The sequence below is a fragment of the Neofelis nebulosa genome, chromosome 1, assembly GCF_028018385.1.
Source record: "Neofelis nebulosa isolate mNeoNeb1 chromosome 1, mNeoNeb1.pri, whole genome shotgun sequence".
NCBI classification, from domain to species: domain Eukaryota; kingdom Metazoa; phylum Chordata; class Mammalia; order Carnivora; family Felidae; genus Neofelis; species Neofelis nebulosa.
In genome coordinates this window covers 129,382,652-129,401,037 of record NC_080782.1, presented here as the reverse complement: position 1 = coordinate 129,401,037, position 18,386 = coordinate 129,382,652, and the positions used below count along the sequence as shown (strand labels likewise).

Below are 18,386 nucleotides of genomic sequence, written 5' to 3'. Positions count from 1 at the left end.
AGAGGCTGTGGAAGGAGCCACCTGGTAACACTGGGCTGAGGCAGTGAGCAAGTGAACTGCTTGTGATGGAGCGAGTCCCAAGCCCCCAACCTACCCCTAACGTTTTAATTTCCACCAGCATTTTTAAATAACGTTATGTATTTTGGGCATTTTTTGTTTGTTTTTGTTTTTGTTTCCAATAAAAGTAACTAATGCTTAACATGCTAAATGGGTTTTGAATTTCTGTCTTTTGTTGCTGCATGTTTGAAGATTTCCTGAGCTTAGGGCAGATGGCTCCTAAATTCTTGGGCTATGAAGCAGAGGAAGGGGAGCTCCAGCGGCCTGTGAGACCCAGGCAGATCCCTGGCCCCTCTAGGCCTCAGTTTCCCCTGTCTGCACGTTTGGGGGTGCTGGCTCACATTTCTCTGAGCTCTAGCAGGCCGGCCTTCCTCAGTGTTCAGGGCTGGTCTGGGGAAGGTGGGACAGGGGAGGCTCACCCCTCAACCTTTCTCTACAGGGCCCCCAACTATCTGCCTCCCAACTCACTTCCTCTTCATTGTGCAGTTCCGGCCCCTCCTTGGCGGACCCTCCTGACCACTCTGGGCTGTGCTGTTCTCCTCCCCTCTGAGGGGCTGCACGACCTTGACTCTGCCATTCGGGGCACCTTGTCCATACGGTATAATCTCTAACTTCCCACAGATGCCTGTTCATTCTCTGGGAGTTCTGGCCCCAGAAGTGAACAAGACAGGTCTAGCCTCGCCTGCGCAGGCATCAGAGCCCAGCTCCCTGACTAGCATTGCGAGCTGGCGCCCAGGGTACGTTTGGTACTTTCTACGGGTGCAAAGGAAAGGCCAAGACAGCATTTTCCATGCCGGGGTGCAGGCATGCCGTGGCTTTGCCTCGTGTACAAGTCCCAGCAACCAAAGGGGTTTTAAGAGCTTTCCCCCAGCAAACCTAGCTGGAGTAGTTCAGGGACAAGCCAGGCCCCACCCCTACCATTGTGTAGGAGCAGGATCAAAAAGCTTTGGGACCACACTTTGGGGTCCTGGGTACAGGGCTTAGCAGGAGGCAGGGAGCATTTCTTTGACTCCAAGGCTAACGTAGACTGGTGGTTCTCAGGTCTGCAGGCCTGGACTCCCAGAAACCAACTGCCAAGCACTAGCCCCACAGTCAGGAGGGAAAAGCTGTCTCAGCCCCGGGCCTATACCTAGAAATCCATTGCATCAGGTCTGTTGCTGTGGCCCAACCCGCTGCAACTGAAGAAACCCCCACTCAAACCAGAGGGGCTGTGAATTCCAGAAGGGGAGTTTTTGGCCACAGACCTAGTCCTACTCTGAATCAGGATGCGAAGAGCCCCGTGAAAGCCTTTTCTTATCCCCCAGTTTGTCATGTGCCCTTTTTCCCAGGGCACTATAGACCCCAAGAAGCAAGGTGACTTGTTTTTGGTCAGCGGGCTCAGCTGTGCCAGAAACTTCTCCAAGCAGGGAGGGCAGCCCTGAGAGGGAAGAATGTTGGAAAGAGAATGAATGGGTCAGGGCACAATGTGGGCTAGAGGCACCAGAACTCCCACTCAGAAAAGGAAAAAGAGTCCCCAGATCAAAGAGGAGGGTCCATCCTGGGGGCCCGTTAGGTCTGCTGGTAGCAGGGGCAAGGAGATGAGGGCTATAAGAGTAAGTTGCTTTGGAACCAGCACGCCCTGGGGTACCTGGGGGGCTCAGTCGGTTGAGCATCCAACTCAATTTTAGCTCGGGTCATGATCTTAGGGCTGTGGGATCTAGCCCTGTGCTGGGCTCTGTGCTGAGCTTAGAGCCTGCTTAAAATTCTCTCTCTCTCTCTCTCTCTCTCTCTTTCTCTCCCCCCCCCCCCACACCATTGCACTCTGTCTCTCAAAAAATAAAATAAATCTTTAAAAATAAATAAAAAAAATAACCCAGCCCCCTGCCTACCTCCTGCTTCAGCATCTTCCAAAACCATGGGTTAAGAAGAGAAAGAAAAGAGGGAGAAGAGAGAAGTTCTCAAATGGTAAGAACAAAGACCAAGCTTGACCAGAAGGGGAAACCCTTTAAAAGATGTCAGTAATAATAGAGCGTCAAACAAAAAGTAAAAACAGCAAAGCTGACAAAGAAAACCGCAGTAGTCAGCAGAGGCCCACCAGTGACCCAAAGGTGAAGAGAGGCACTTTCACCCCTGCAGAATGGAGACTGACTTCGGGAGCCACCCCCAGGTCCTAGCACAGCTCCAGCGGCCGGAAGCAAGAGAAGGGGGATCCCAAAAGGTTCTCTGGTGCTCTGTCTCCAGAGAGACAGGTGATCCACCTTTGGGACAGTGACTTGGACCCACCTCCCTGATAGAAAGCCCGAGGGCATGGACCTGTCTGTCCTGGCACCCAGGAGAGGCTGGGGAAGACCGTGGTACGTGAGAAAATGACCCCGGGCTACCTGAGGAGCGCCCTCCCCCTCCTGAAGCCCTGGAGGCTGTGACTCTGTCCCCTTGGTAGCCATTTCCCATTTCTGAAGAGTCTTCTGAAGGAGCCAACACCAACTTGGGGTTCCTTCTGTCCCGTCACTGTCCTCACACAAGGAAGGGGAAGACATCTCTGTGCGTTGCAGAGCTAAAGTTAATTTGGAGCCCCGAGACGGAGACCAGGGTTTGAGCTATGTGACCTTGGGCGAGTCACTTCCTCTCTGGGAGCCGCAGTTTCCTCATCTGTAAAATGGGGTTAAAAGATCTACCTCTCAGGGCTGTTGTGAGGATCAGATGAGATAACAGATAGGAAAGAGTTCTGTAAACAGTAGAGTGCCATGCAAATGTATGGAGATATTCTTGGGTCTAACGCATATTTATTGGACATCTGCTTTCTGCCAGATCCTGGCTCAGCCCACGGGATGTGGTCTTGAGTAAGACAGAGGGGTCCTACTAATACAGCAGAGAGAATGGGAGTGAGCAGGATACCCTAGAACGATAGCCTCACCCACACCCAGAGAGATTGTATAGGGAACCCAGGCCTCCCAGCTCCTGTCCCTGTGTCTGAAGGCTGTCTGGGGTGGTCCATCCCCCCTCAGCAAGATCATCGCCAAAGCAAACACCACCAGTCTGGAGCTCCAGCGGCTTCCAGAACCCCATGATGGAGATTACTCAGCTGGAGGAAGCAGGGTTGCAATTTGTAATTAGAGTCACCCAGCAATGTTGCCACAAATTAGTCCGAGAAATCTCTCCTGGGCAGTAGCAAGGAGAGGGGACTTCCCGCCTAAGAAGGGGCAGGGGGCTTCTCTGACCCCCTCCTGCCAGCCGATATGTTGACCTGCTCCGGAGGTCATTAAACCTACCTTAGAATGGCTACAAACCCTTGGTGCAGTTGAGCTGAGTGAGTGGTTGAGAGCCCAGGTCCAGGAGTCAGACCATCCTGACTTTAAATCTTAGCTTTGCTTCTCACTAGCTATGTGACCTTGGGCGAAGAACTTGACCTACTCAGATTTACTTTCCCTAATAATAGTATTTTCAACTTCATTAGCATTTTGTAAAGGCTAAACAAGACGATTGCTGTAAATCTCCGTGCATATAACTAGGCTAGGCATACATGAGTTGCTCAATTAATTTTTACCGTTTAACAAATATTTATATGGTACTTAATATGGACCACAAACTATTTCAAGTACTTTACAAACAATAACTCGCTTAATCTTTACAAGAACCTAGTGAGATAGGTATTATTATCGTTCCATTTTACAGATAAGAAAACTGAAGTGTGCGCACAGGCACACACACGAAAACTGAAGCACAGAGAGGTTAAGTGACTCGCCCAAAATCACAGAGCTAGCTAGTAGCAGAGTGGAAACTGAAACCCAGGCTCTCCTCTCCTCTGCTTCTTCCCATCTTTCTCCTTCCAGCCCATGGTTTTAGAAGTTGAAGCAAGTGAGGGAAAACTTATTTAAGAACAAACCCCCTCCTCATCACCAGTCTCTGTCTTCCTAGACCTCAGTAGGCCTAGGGGAAGCCTGGGCACAGATTGGGCTCAGGCTCCGTGCTGTCAGCCACTAGCATTAAGTTGCCTCCTGCAAAAGGTGATGTTGTTATTACCCTCCCTTGAGATCAGACCCCTACAACAACACTCCCCTGCAGCCTCCAGCCTCCAGCCTCCAGCCTCCAGCCTCCAGCCCCAATTTGGAGCCGGAGATGTCCAAGCTCTGCTCTCACATTCACCTCAGAGGCTGCCATAGCTTGGATGCCTGCTGTGGGCTCCACTGAGCCAAGTGAGGACCAAAGCTACATGGAAGTATAAGGGACTGACCACAGCCTCGGAGGAGCCTCAAGGGTAGAAACCCTCCTCAGCAGCTTCTCTCCCTTGGGAACTCCCAGTCTCTGCTCACACACCTCTGGTGACAGGGAGCTCACTGCCTCTGTTGGCAGCCTGAGCAGGCCACAGTTGGCCAGCTGTGACTGGTAGACGTGTTTCCTCAAGCTGAGATGAAATCTCTCCATGTAATTTCCTCCCATTAGTCCTGTCTCTGCCCTCAGGCCGCGCAGGCCAGCCGGCTCCCTCCAGCCTGTAGACATCTGGAGATGGCCATCTTTTGGCAGGAGGAGCCTCCTCTGGAGCTGAACACTAGGCAGCTTCAGGCTGGCCTCAGAAGGCAAGGTTCCTGGTGCCTTCCCCCACCCTGGTCCCCACTTTCTCACACATAGCAAGACTGTAGGGTTGAGGGACAGTCCCTTCTAAGGGTCTGGTCCTGAGCACAGCACTTCTGGGTGGGAGTGATAATAATAAATGACATTGCACACCACTTAGCAAGTACCTACTCTTCACTAGATCCTGTGCTGAGTAGTCTGCAAGCAAGAACTCATCCCATCTTCCCGGCACTTTGACTCAAGTATTATTATTGCCCCCACTGAACAGATGAGCAAACAAGGGCTCTAAGAGGGAGGTGACTGGCTCAAGTTCCCAACCACAATGAGAAGGTGGAGGATCCCAAGCTTACACACAGGCTGTGAGCCTCAAGTCCAGCTCTTGACTACCAGACGACAAAGACAGATAGCAGTGGAAAAACAGGAGACTCACTCCCAGGAAACAGAGAGAGAAAAACTCAAGAGAAGTTGAAAGACTCCAATTCTAAAGATGATGGGACTCTGGAAGGGATAGAGATCCCTGTGGACAGGAGCAGGTGGGAAAGTTTGCCAAATGAGGGAGAGACCAGAAACGAGCCCTGAAAAAATGAAGCATCCAGCCCCTTTGGAATTCCCAAAGAACAAACCAATAGGAATAGCCACCTCCCCCTGCCAGCCGCCTCCCCTCCCCACCACCCGCCCCCCCAGCTTGAGGAACCAAGTTGGGTTGGACCTTTCCACAACAGCTCCACCTCATGAGCAGCAAGCATTTATTAAGCACCACAGTATGCTTGGTCCATGTGAGCCCTCAGCAAGGACACAGATGAAGGGTTCATGATCTCAAGAAGCTGAGAATGAACCCAGTAGGGCAGGAGTGAAGCCCGGTTAGAGTGTGATGACCAGTGTGGGACTCCACTATGGCTAATTTCTTCCATATCGGGGACACAAGTTGGAGTCTGTTTTGGATAGGGAGTGCTCTTCCCTGCCTTCTGAAACCAGGGATACCAGCATTCCCCAAAAGACTTCCAGAGGAGGGGGGCACATGGGTGCCTCAGTTGGTTAAGCATCCCACTCTTTTTTTTTTTTTTTTTTTCAACGTTTATTTTATTTTTTTTTTGGGACAGAGAGAGACAGAGCATGAACGGGGGAGGGACAGAGAGAGAGGGAGACACAGAATCGGAAACAGGCTCCAGGCTCTGAGCCATCAGCCCAGAGCCTGACGCGGGGCTTGAACTCACAGACCGTGAGATCGTGACCTGGCTGAAGTCGGACGCTTAACCGACTGCGCCACCCAGGCGCCCCAAGCATCCCACTCTTGACCTCGGCTCAGGTCATGGTCTCACTGTTCGTGGAATTGAGCCCCACATTGGGCTCTGTGCTGACAGCATGGAGCCTACTTGGGATTCTCTCTATTCTCTCTCTGCCCCTCCCCCCACTCTCAAAATAAATTTAAAAACTTAAAATATATACATTTTTGAAAAAACTTCCAGAGGAATTAAGTTCTTGGGAAAATTATACATCAAAAAATAGTTTTATGGTTAAATCAGTTTGGGAGACACTTGGCTAAAGGAGGCTAGGCAGGACATTGCTGGTGCATGGCCTCTCAGAATCTTTACTGGCTGTGCACATTGGGACTGGCAGTGATTGAGGATCTGGCGTAGGCTCTCCTCAAGTCCTCCATGCCCACCGTGTCCCTTCGGTCTTTCTAGCAACACCCCAGGTTCTAGGAATAAAGGGGGTACTCTCCAAGTGGAAGATGGAAGATTATGCTTCCAGGAGTGTGTTCTACAAGAGAGGACAACCAAGGAGAGCTAGTGTCTGGGGAGGGGCTACTTGGGAGGAATTGTCCCAGGTGGCGGGGGTGGGGAGACTATGAGGCCTGGGACATGAAGATGTGACATTCTGGGTAAGGCGCCAATAGATGGCCAAACTCTCCCCCAGAATCCTGGCTCACCTAAGCTCCAGAGACCCTATGGGGTCAAAGTCCATCATAACCCAGCATATGCTACCACCTTGCTTTATCAAGGCTATGTCCTCTTTTATTTTTTTTTTAAGTAGGCTCTACACCCAACATGGGGCCTGAATTTACAACCCCCAGATCAAGAGTCACAGGCTCCACCAACTGAACCAGCCAGGTACCCTACCCCTGTTCTCTTTAATTCTACTTGCCTCCTAGCTTGACCTTCCTCCTCCAGGAAGCCCTCCCTGACTGCCAGGTATATGGCAAGACATATACACAATAGCCATATTTCTGAGCCCCTGGCTCTTAGAAACTCTATCTGGCTTGATGTCTCCCACAAGAATTCCTTGAAAGCAGGTACTCAGCCTAGTGCCTCCTCTCCGGATTTTAAGTGATCGTTGCTGTGAATGATTCAACCATCTACCCATCCATCCATCCATCCATCCAGTCCAAAAGTTCCCAAGCACTGCAATTTGTCAGCTCTGTAACAGGCCCAGGGAATAAGCAACAAAGCCCTTACAACCCTGTCTCAAAACTAGATATCTAATGGTATTTTCCTAGTAAGACATTCCTATGTCACTGTGGCTAGGGCTGTTCCTACAATCCAAACACAAGTTAATATGGATACATTCCTCTGTGAAACTGCAGGCAACTCCCACATGGACACTGGGCCTCAGTGTCCCCCACTTCCTGCTGCATTTGTGAGGCTGCTTTTCTCGCCTCTGGTCTCATTGTTGTGGGCTCCTCACTGCATCCCTGAAACTAGGTAAGGGGCACTGAGCCCAGAGAAGGCAGAGGACTTACCAGAGTTCACCCAGCAGGTCAGGGGGTGGTACAGTGACCAGGACACAGACCTCCCACTACCAAGCTCTTTTTTTTTTTTTTTTTTTTCAACGTTTATTTATTTTTGGGACAGAGAGAGACAGAGCATGAACGGGGGAGGGACAGAGAGAGAGGGAGTCACAGAATCGGAAACAGGGTCCAGGCTCTGAGCCATCAGCCCAGAGCCTGACGCGGGGCTCGAACTCACAGACCGTGAGATCGTGACCTGGCTAAAGTCGGACGCTTAACCGACTGCGCCACCCAGGTGCCCCACTACCAAGCTCTTTGAAGACCCATTCACTGATGGCACAGAGCCTGGCATATGACAGCCACTCCTGGCTTGCCTTTGCTGCTGACACATTGGCGCCTCTGAGTCCAGACCCTTTCCTGTGGAAACCCAGGATGATTTATTCCTCCTGGTGAGTGAATACCATCGCCACTCGCTGGGAACAGTGGCTGGCACACTGTGGGACATTAGCCTGCAGGAAACTGCCGTAACAAGCCCTCTAAAGCTGAGGGGCAGCTCTCTGTAATCGCACCACCACCCCTCAAGCCAATTTCACCAAACTTCCCTGGGGTGTCATCAGGATTAGCTAATATCCAGGTTTATCATTAAATTTTTTTCATTAAATTTTTATTTTAAGAGCAATTCTCAGTTATTGCATAAAGTCTAGGGATTGGGGTGGGGGGAGAACCCAGGGAAGGTTATAAAGAAGGAAGAAATGACCCCAAACCCTTCTTGCTTCATTTTATTTTATTTTTAAAAATGATTTTTATTTTATTTTTAAAAATTTATTTATTTAAGTAATCTCTCCACCCAACGTGGGGCTTGAACTCAAGATCCCAAGATTAAGAGTTGCATGCTCTACCAACTAAGGCAGCCGGGTGCCCCCTTGCTTAATTTTCTTTTCTTTTTCTTTCTCTCTCTTTTTTTTAAGATTTTATTTTTACATAACCTCTGCACCCAACGTGGGGCTCCCACTTACAGCCCTGAGATCCAAAGTTGCAGGCTCTACCAACTGAGCCAGTAAGATACCCCCTTGCTTCATTTTAAAGGCAGCTGCCTAATACCTGATCCAGAGCAGTCGCACCACAGAATTGTGTGTTTTTGCCATTCTGCAGGCCACAGCCACCTACCTAAGAACACACACACACACACACACACACACACAAACACACACACAAACACAAACATACAGTGAAACTACACAGTTTCCAGAGAGCAAACTGTGTTTCTAGTAACAAACCACAGTCTGCCTCTAGGACGTGTGGCCAGGCTTTGCCCTGAGAGAGGAGGCTTGCACGCGGAAAGTGTTCCCGCCCAGAGCCAGCAGCCAGGCCTCCAGGCTGCACTCGGTAAGCCCCAGCAGGATGCCAGGAGGGCTGGCAGGCAGGAAGACACGCTGCTCCGAACCTCTCCCCGTTGTAATTGACCAAACCCATCTGGGGCTCCTTTGAGTTGTTTTCTGGAAACACCACATTTCAAGGGTCTCCCTGTTAGAAAAGGTCATAGAGTTCACACAGGCCTTTCATGTTAAGGAACTTAAAAGAAAAGGAAAGGAAAAGTACATTTTTAGCCTTAGCTGTGATGAGGTGGGCCCGGGCCATGAGAACACTTAGATGACTTACATGACGTTACATGAAGAGCCAATTAGCCTAACAACTTCCGAAAACTGTCTAGCTCAAGAGCACCCATTTATTAGAGTGCATGGAATGTGCCCGGCCTTGTACTCAGCTCTTTTCCAGGGTGCGGAAATCATCTCAATCTCACTCAGTGCGCGGCAGCCTTGGATGTGATACTCATTTTACCCAAGAGGAAGCTGAGGCCCAGAGAAGGTCAGTGATTTGTCTGAAATCCCCCAGCTGGTAAAGAGTAGGGCAGGGAAACTCAGATAGGCCTGCCTAAATCCAAGCTGGCGCTCTTGTACTCAGACCCTCAACCCTTGTGAGCTCTGACTTTGTCCTATCTCCAGCCTCTGAGGAGAGCACACGTCCACCTGGTTTGATTGCATGAAGATGAAGACTCATGCTATCTTCAGCTCTGACCTGAACATCATGAGTCCAGAAGAGTCTGGGTCCTCCCTCCAGAAGATTCTGGCCCTCCTCCGGAAACTCCCTGGTCACCCCCAGAGGGGCAGCCGCAGCAGAGCTCACCCCCCATTCTGTGGAAGAAGCCCATAGTCACTGTGTGTGGGCCCAGAGGAGAGATGGTACAGACTGAAGTGTGATTCAAGGGAGATGCTCTGGGCCCTCCTACCTAGCAAAGGGCTTGAGCCATCTTATATGGACCAAGCAGGGAGATTCCCCAATCCTCATGCACCATGAGCCACCCAGAAAGCCAGGACTCTATTAGTAGCAGCTCATTCATCAGCATTTGCAGAAACCACAGAGCAGATAAGAACCGCACCCCCCACGCCCCCCCGGGACTTTAGAGGTCATGACAGAACACTAGAGTGTGGTAGTTAGAGTGTGGGCTCAGGATCCTGTCACTGTCAAGGTTTGGAATTCTGATACTCTCACTTCCAAGCTCTGAGATCCTAGGTGGCTTATTCAACCTGTCTGAGCTTTGCTTTCCTTGTTCATGAATGAGGATAATAGCTCCTATGTCATAGGATTTGTATGATGATTAAATGAGATAATGTGTGTGAAGCTCTTGACATGATGCCTGACACACAGCAATCACTCACTAAGATGAAGTCATTGAGAAGATGATAATAATGATGATGATGATGCAATCAGTGCCAACCAGACAAGGGGCTGCTGAGGGCCACACCTGCCTTCTTCCCTTTGTGGACAAGCCTGAACTCCTTTAACTCTCTACTGCTCTGAGCCCTAGAGAGCCTTCCAGGTCCAGATGAAGTCTGCCTCCTCCAGGAAGCCCACCTCACCACCCCAGCCACATTGATTTCACCATATCTGAGCTCCTTCTGCCCATGGTCTGTGTAGATGAATCACCAACAAGCTTGGCTCTAATAACTTCTCAGCTTCTCAAGCAGTGACCCCTGGAGAACAGGACCCCCTCCACTCTCTCTCCCCTCTCCACAGCTTGAGTCTGGATTAGGTACACACACAGTCAATTCTCCCTAGAAGGCATTCAACCTAGCTGTAGATGTCTGATACTCAGCTGGTTTGTCCCTGCCTTACTTCTCCTCCTCATTTCCCTATTCTCCCCGCTCTTCTGCCTCCTCCCCTGGTTCCACACCACAGGGCAAGAGGTTAAAGCCATGACCTTGTACAGCAGTGGTTCCCAGACTTTGGGATTTCACAGCTTTATAAAATGTCCAAAGAGATCTGGGGTGGGGGAGCGAATAGAACGGCCAAGTATTTCTTTTGCCAAATAAGAACATTTTAAAAAATCAATTTTCACCATTATTTTAGCAAAGAAAAGCTGTTTTTTACACCAAGAAAGCAGAAAATCCATAATCTCTGATTAAAAGTTAATACTTTAAGCTGAAAAAATTCAGCCTTATTGAGAAAAACAAACCACCTCACTGTTGCCCTGACTTCTCTCCTTTCTCCATGGACTGGAGATAACAACCCCCACTGTTCTATGTTCACTCATGGGTCTGGGGACCTTTTTGTCCTGGAGGAGGCTCCTGCTAAGCTGGGATCACTCTCAAACGCAAGAAGACCCCCAAAGCCTTTGAGTTGGGCAGATTCATCTTCCCATACAGCTTTCCCAAAGGAGGCTCATCCAAGCCAGATCCTATAACCTCAGAAGCTGAAGTGGGGGGGGGGGGCATGGGCCCCTCCTCCTGTACCCTTTCCCCTCCCTACTGGGCTAAGACTTGCTGGAGCCTCCCCCTAACCCCCACCGCCCAATGGGGACAACGTGAGACAGTAGCAAGCTCATATCCAGAAACGGAGACTGGGGGAACATAATGGGCAGGACCTTCTCCACATCTCCGTCGCCAAACTGAGCACTAGGAACCCCCAGCCCCCAACTCCCGGAAGGGAGGAAAAGTGGGCACTCCAGTCGTGAGGTAGGAGGCCGAGCCGCCCCGCTGAGCGGGCGCAGATAGAATCTGAACGCCGAGAAGGACGGCCCTGGCTCTTTGATCCGCAGCCAGCCAGGCTGGGCCTGGACCGGGAGGGGCGGGGCGGCCCTCTTCCGGCCCCGCTTTGCGCTGCTGCCAGGGGTCTTGTGGGGCTCTGAGCGGGAGAGGCGTCCAAGACACCGTCCCTCCCTAATACTCTCTGCCCCTGTGCCCTCGGGAGAGGTGGGAAAGTCGACACTGAATCCAACTCAGAAACCTGCTGGGGGCTGCGGTTCACTGCACAACGATCCTAAAGGATCTATGTTTTAACCAGATACAGTGGCCGAGCCAAGGCCAAGCGTCCTGTGGAGGCCCGAGTGGACATGACCCCGGGTGCCTTGTAGATGCGATGGAAGCCGGCACACGTTCCCGCGCTCCTCTGGCTCTAATAGAGCCTGCTGCTTGGATCTTGTAAGAGTCCGCCTGCGTCAGGCTCGGGGTCAATTGGCCCCATGGGAATACGACTTCCCGTGTTGAGTTGCTTCGGACGACCCACCCCTCGTCGGAATCCCGCGGCCCACGTGGCTGCCCAATGCCTCGCATCCCTGCGCTGCAGATTCTAGGCGTGGAACTTAGTTGGGAGGGAGGGAGGGGTGGGGGGCTGAAAGATCGGCACCGGGTTTGGGGGATCCTTCCTCCTTGTCCTCTTGGCTGTTCCACGCCTCAGAGATGCCACAGGGCTGAGAATCACGTCACAGGGTGTAATGCATTAGCACCGCATGCAACAGGCGCTCAGTAAACGTGTGAGGGGCATAATGCTTGTGTTCGCACTGTATGTGGGCAGCCTGGAAGGAAGTGCCAGATTGGTTTAGGGTTGCAGAATAGGGCAGAGAATGGGACTTTGAGGAACCTTAACCCCGCCAGCCGGTGTTGGAGAACAGCTTCGAACAGCCTTCAACCTCTAGAAGTCCCCATTTTCTTTTTTTTTTTTAATTTTTTTTTTCAACGTTTTTTTTTATTTATTTTTGGGACAGAGAGAGACAGAGCATGAACGGGGGAGGGGCAGAGAGAGAGGGAGACACAGAATCGGAAACAGGCTCCAGGCTCCGAGCCATCAGCCCAGAGCCTGACGCGGGGCTCGAACTCACGGACCGCGAGATCGTGACCTGGCTGAAGTCGGACGCTTAACCGACTGCGCCACCCAGGCGCCCCAAGAAGTCCCCATTTTCAAGCCTTTGACGTACTGGCCGACGCAATTCACACCTTGGCTTGCGTTCCAGGTCACTCCCACGGCCTAGGTGGAGAAACCTGGGCGCAGAGCGGGGAATCCCATATTGTAGGTGAGGAAGCAAGGTCAAGAGTCTCGTTCAGGGTCCCCGCGTTTCAGAAGGGTGAAGCCTGTCGGACGCCTCACAGCTACGCCCGCGAGAGCTAGCCCTTTAAGATTGCGCGCGCCGGTCGCGTCCCGGCCTCTCCGAGGAGAGGAGGGGCGGGGCGGCTGGCCACGCCCCCGGCCGGGCCCGCCCCCGGCGTCCCCGCCCCGCCCCCCGCACTGAGCCGGCGGCGCCTTTGATGTTCGGACCCGCCAGCTCCCGGAGCCGCTCAGCCTGGCGCCCGCGCCCCGCGCCCGCAGCCCGCCCAGGCGGAGTCAGCCCGCGCTCCGCCCGCCGCGCTTCGGGCTCGGAGGTCCGGACTCCGGGCTCGCCGCCTGCCGGGCCGGCTCCGCGCCCCGCACTCCCGCGCCCCGCGCCCCCGCGGGCGGAGCGCACCATGCCGCAGTTGGACTCGGGCGGGGGCGGCGCGGGCGGGGGCGACGACCTCGGCGCGCCAGACGAGCTGCTGGCCTTCCAGGACGAGGGCGAGGAGCAGGACGACAAGAGCCGCGACAGCGCCGCGGGCCCCGAGCGCGACCTGGCCGAGCTCAAGTCGTCGCTGGTCAATGAGTCCGAGGGCGCGGCGGGCGGCGCGGGGGTCCCTGGGGCCGGTGCCGGGGCCCGCGGCGAGGCGGAGGTCGGGGCCGAGGTGAGCGCCGGCCGTCGCCCTGCGCCTCCCGCTCGCCAGCCGCCCCCCGTGCCCTGCTGGCCCCGCCCCGCCCTCCCGGTCCCCTGGGGTACCCATCCCTCAGACCCCTCCTGCCCCGGGCCGCGAGCCCCGCGCCCCTCACGCCCCTCACGCCCCGTCTGGATCTCCCCGCAGGCTCTCGGGCGGGAACACGCTTCGCAGAGACTTTTCCCCGACAAACTTCCAGAGTCTCTGGAAGACGGTGAGTTACCGCTCGGTTCCCCTCCAGCCGCTAAGGCCCCGGTGGGAAAGGGGGTGGCACGGAGGACGAGGGTGGCGGGGGGGTGCACCCCGCACGGCAACTAAAGGAGGCGGCAAAACCGGGGGGTGGGGTGGGGGCGGGTTTCCCGGGCGCCGCCGGGCTCGAGTCACTTCCGGTGCCCTGACCTTTATAGGAGTAAACAGACCCCCGCCATCTCCGCCTCCCCTCCTGCCCAGGTGACTGACTAATCCCCAGTCTTGAGGAGAAAGCGTTGGCCCAGGTTCCTTGGCCGGCGGGCGGGCTGGGGGTCAACTAGGGGCCGCCCAGGGGAGGCCTGGACGCGGGGTCCTTCGTCGGAACTCGGTACCGAGGCACTCCCGGCGCTTTTTTTCTCAAGTCCCACTTGAACGGGACCCCTCGGCAGTTCTTACTCTGGAGAGCAGACCCCTCCGGCCCTGACAGCCCCTGCGGGCGCGTCTGACCCAGCTGTGGTTTTTCCAGGCCTGAAGGCCCCGGAGTGCGCCAGCGGCATGTACAAAGACACCGTCTACTCGGCCTTCAATCTGCTCATGCACTACCCACCCCCTTCGGGAGCAGGGCAGCACCCCCCGCCGCAGCCCCCACTGGTAAGTGGCCCCGGCATCCCGCAGGCCTTGTGCCTGCTACCTCCTTGACCAGGTAGGTGAGGCATGGGCAACAAGTGTCTTGTGCCTAGAACAAAATAGATAAGTGAGAACTCTTTTCTGGTGTCTTTTCCCATATACACCCAGTGGGATGGGAAGCAGGAGAACTTTGCTGAAGGAAGGAGAGACTGCCCTAGGCACCCCCTTCCCTCCAGCTGTTGGCCTTTGTCCTCCCAGCTTGCTCACAAGCAGGTGCAGGCCCTGTCTTGATGCTAGGTAATGCCAGGGTAGAGTCTTTTCCGAGAATTTTTGAGCTGACACCATTCCCTCCCCTCCTGAGGTGCTGGTGTTCTGGTGTGGTCTGAACTGTGAGCTTTGCAGTTGGCCTTTTCCCGGAGCCTGAGCCCCAAGCCTGGGTGTTTGGAGGAATGGGCAGAAATGCTGGTGTGCTTCAGAGCTCCCGGCTGTGCAGGACAAACAGACTCGACTCACTCTGTCCTTCTTGCCATGAATGCACTATTGCCAGAGAAAGACCACAAATGCAATGTGTAGAAAGTAGGTTTTTATGAGGCTGGTTTGCTTTCCTATGCACCAGGAAGGGCCTGCAGAGGTGTTTCAAATCAGTGGTGTGGGTAAGGGAGCTGTTGAATGATTTTGCTAATTAAATATATTTAAGCGCTTTGAAAGATTCCATGATCGTTACAAACCATGCTTTTCTGCCTCATTGGTACAGATGACCTGAAAGGTAGAAGAGCCTATTCTGAGTGCATTGGAGCAGTACAGCTGCACTTAAAAAAAAAAAAAAAAAATTGAGATTAGTGTTTCAGACTGTTCTCAGCTGGCCTAAATCAGGGGTGAGATTAGAGGTCCTACAGTACACTAAATGTTTGGGGGCTTGGGGCTGCAAGTGGAGGCCTCGTGCAGGAGGGGCCGGCAGGTAGGAGGCTCACATGGCTAGTGGGGGTCACCCTGAGGGAGGAGGGTGACTGCTGGGCCATTTCAGATCAGAAGTGAGGAGAGTTGGTTCTGAAAGCTGTTTTGATGCCGGAGCCGGTGGGAGGTGAGAAGACAGATTCTTCTCCCCAGAAACTCAGAATGGAAAACCTGATAAACTGTTGACTCTAGAAATGAGCTCCTTGGCCCTTGGACTCCCCATTTTCTCAAATGCAGAAGGAGCGTGATGGTTGAATGGTCTCTCTGCTCTAGGGTGGCTCCGTCTCTGAGGTGTTTGCTTCCTTCACGTCTGTGAGGGAGGTGGTTGCCCTTTGACCTCACCATCTCAGGCAACACCTCTTCCTAGAGACCTCCACCCTGCACCAGCAGATGCTTAACATAGATTCTTTTTGGGTCTCCTACAACAGGTAAACTCTTAGGTTTTGGGGCCAACTTGACATAACACAGCACTGCCAAACCACCGGCAGGTGAATTGCTTGGACAGGGCGCTGTGGTCACTGTGACAACCATGACTAGACAAAAGACCTAAGACCAAGAACAGTCCTAGGAGGGCAGGCTGCCCTCCAGCCTCTTGTGATTCCACAGTGCTTCAGGAAGGCGGTTGGATTTCTGTGTTCCTTTCATGGCCTGCGTGAGTGCAAGAGAGCCCAGAGTGGGAGGGCCCCCTTCTCTGTAAGGGTGTGGTGATGGGACCATTTGGTCTCCTTTAGCTCACACTGGTCAGAGTGTAGGCGGACGGATGGCCAACTCCAGCAATCAGGATTCTTGGTGGGGGGGGCGGGGAGAGGGGGCTGCTGAAGCAGGCACATCACTCTTCCCCTAGCCTGGGTCATTTGTTTTTTCAACCTCGGCATCTTTCTCTAGCTATAGCAGATGCTTTTCTGTCTCTTATACCCTCTCGTGTAGAGGTAAGTCCCCTTGTCCTCCTCCCCACCCAGCTCAGCCTCCCACTGCCTGGCTTCCGGGAACACGGGAGGAGGAAGACAAGGTCTGGAGATGACTTTCTTTGTGCTGGTATCAGCTGTTCCATGGGGCTGGGAACAAGGACAGAGGCATGGGCCTAAGTTGGGGTCACACTGGGTGAGGAAGATGTACATGAATACAAGGGAGGAGCCTCTTTTAAGCAAACCTGATAGTTAAAAATGAATAGCAAATAGAAGTAATTGTTGGTGTTACCCAAAAAGTTGTTGGACATTTAAATTAGGGCTGGTTTTAAAAGCAAAATTGATTGACTCCATGTTTTGGGAACACATTTATCAGAAAAGATACCCTTACAGTGGGGCAGGAGTCCATTGTAGGGGCCCTGAGGAAGAACTGCCTTGGGAGGTTTCTTCCCAAGCTCTGCTTTCCTGAGCCCATGGGACAGATGACACGCTGCCCAGCCCCTGCCCTTGAGCCTTAGAACTAGGCCCCCTCCCAGCTTTGCCCCCTCTGAGGGAATCCAGGTGGTCACCAGTTGTGCCAAAGAGCTTTTAAGGCCAGTTGCTTAACCTCCCCAGACAGTGGGAAGAGCCCATGCCGGGGTCGTCCTCTGCGCATGAGTGAGTAGCTACCATGTGGGATGCCTCAAAGCATGCAGACTCAAACCTTGCCAGGAGCGATGAACCAAATGACCACCTCACAGCCAACTGCCAGTGGGGAGAGGGGGATCTTTTACCTAAAAGGGTGCTTCTTTTTAGTACATGGCTTCTTGTGAATTCTTGTGAATTCTCCTTTTGGGAAAGGAGAATTGGTCAAAGTTTATTTCATGGCTGATGTTTGGCAGGCATCTAATGTAGGCTTGTAGACAGATCCTGGCCTAGACCAGTAGCCACGGCTTGTTTTTGTTTTGTTGGCTTTGTTCTGCTCTGAGATTGGGAGGGGGAAGTGGGAGGGCCAACTCTGGGCCTGGCTTTAAGGGAATTCTGGGATGAGTAAGGCTTCGCTCCCTAGGGAAACTCAGATTCTTGGATGTGCGTGACTGCCAGTCTGGTGTAAATTCTCTTCTCAAAAAGGATAGGAAGCCCCGTTGTTCTTGTGGCCCCTTCCATGGCTCCACTTGGAGTCTTGGGCCTGGAAGATTGCTGAGCCTTTTGCCATTTAGGTGAAGTGTCCAGAATAGGCAAATGTATAGAGATGGAACATAGATGAGTGGTTGCTAGGGACTGAGGAAAGGGGGGAATGGGGAGTGGCCGCTAATGGCTATAGCGTTTCTCTTTGAGGTAATGAATGTGTTCTGGAATTAGATAGTGGTGCAAGTTATACAACCTTGTGAATATGCTAAAAGCCACTGAACTGTATACTTTAAAACACTGAATTTTATGATATACAAATTGGATGTCAATTGAAAAAACAAAAAAACAGCTGAGCCTTTTGGCTCTTGCAGGGACTGGGGGCTGTTCCCCTGTGCCTGACCTCCACGGCCATCCTGGTGTCTGTGCATGCCCCAAGCCAGGGGTCAGGCATCCGTTCCAATGTTGGGGAGCCCAGTGGAGACAGTGGACTCTTGCTTGGACTCCTGACCGTGGAGCTCACATTTCTGGACTCCAGGGTTTGGGGTTAGATGAAAGCTGTGCTAATGAGCCCTGGGGGGATTAGGAGGTGCAGGTTTGAGCAAGAATTGAGCAGGGGAAGGAAGTGCTGCTGACCCATGGCCACTATGTCCAGTGAAGCTCTGCGGAGATATACTCAGCCAGCCCTCTATAGCCTCAGAGAGAGGGAGCCAGTGGGCCTTGCTGGGGAGGGTTAGTGATGGTTGATCACCAGCCCTGATTGGAGTGAAGCCTGTTAGGAGGAGTCTGGCACCAGGCTGGGCACCACATAGGTCACAGCCAGCCTTTCTGTCTCTGGGAATGCCTCGCTGAGTAGAAGAGACAGATGAACAGACTGGAACCAGGCCCTGGTCAGAGGAGTGCTGTCTCAGAAGGCCCTGCTGGGGCATCTTGGGTGGAGCCGGCCCTGGCTCCGACGTGGGCGGTGGGCTGTGGAGAAGGATCTGCCGGGCAGCTTTCTGAAGGTGCAGAGTTGGCCACCAGATAAGGACAGGGTACTTGGGCTCCCTTCCAAACATGCCAGATCTCCCACTTCTCTACCTCAGTTGCCACCCTAAAGCCCACACTGTCGCCGTCACTCACCCAGAAGGCGGTAATGGCTGCTTCCAGCCTCTCTCTGCCTCGACCTTGGCCCCCACCTGAACCCATGCCCTCACCCCCAGTCCAGGTTCCACA

At 53.1% G+C, this 18,386-nt stretch overlaps 1 protein-coding gene across 1 annotated transcript in view; it reads left to right on the top strand.

Annotated features, from left to right (window-relative positions):
- Nucleotides 1–12,913: 12,913 nt before the first annotated feature.
- TCF7 (transcription factor 7) overlaps nt 12,914–18,386 on the top strand; it is a 31,871-nt gene continuing 26,398 nt past the window's right edge. The window contains 3 exon segments of the mRNA XM_058736292.1: nt 12,914–13,362; nt 13,537–13,603; nt 14,105–14,229. Coding sequence (XP_058592275.1) covers nt 13,111–13,362; nt 13,537–13,603; nt 14,105–14,229 — 444 coding nt within the window. The 5' untranslated portion in view covers nt 12,914–13,110.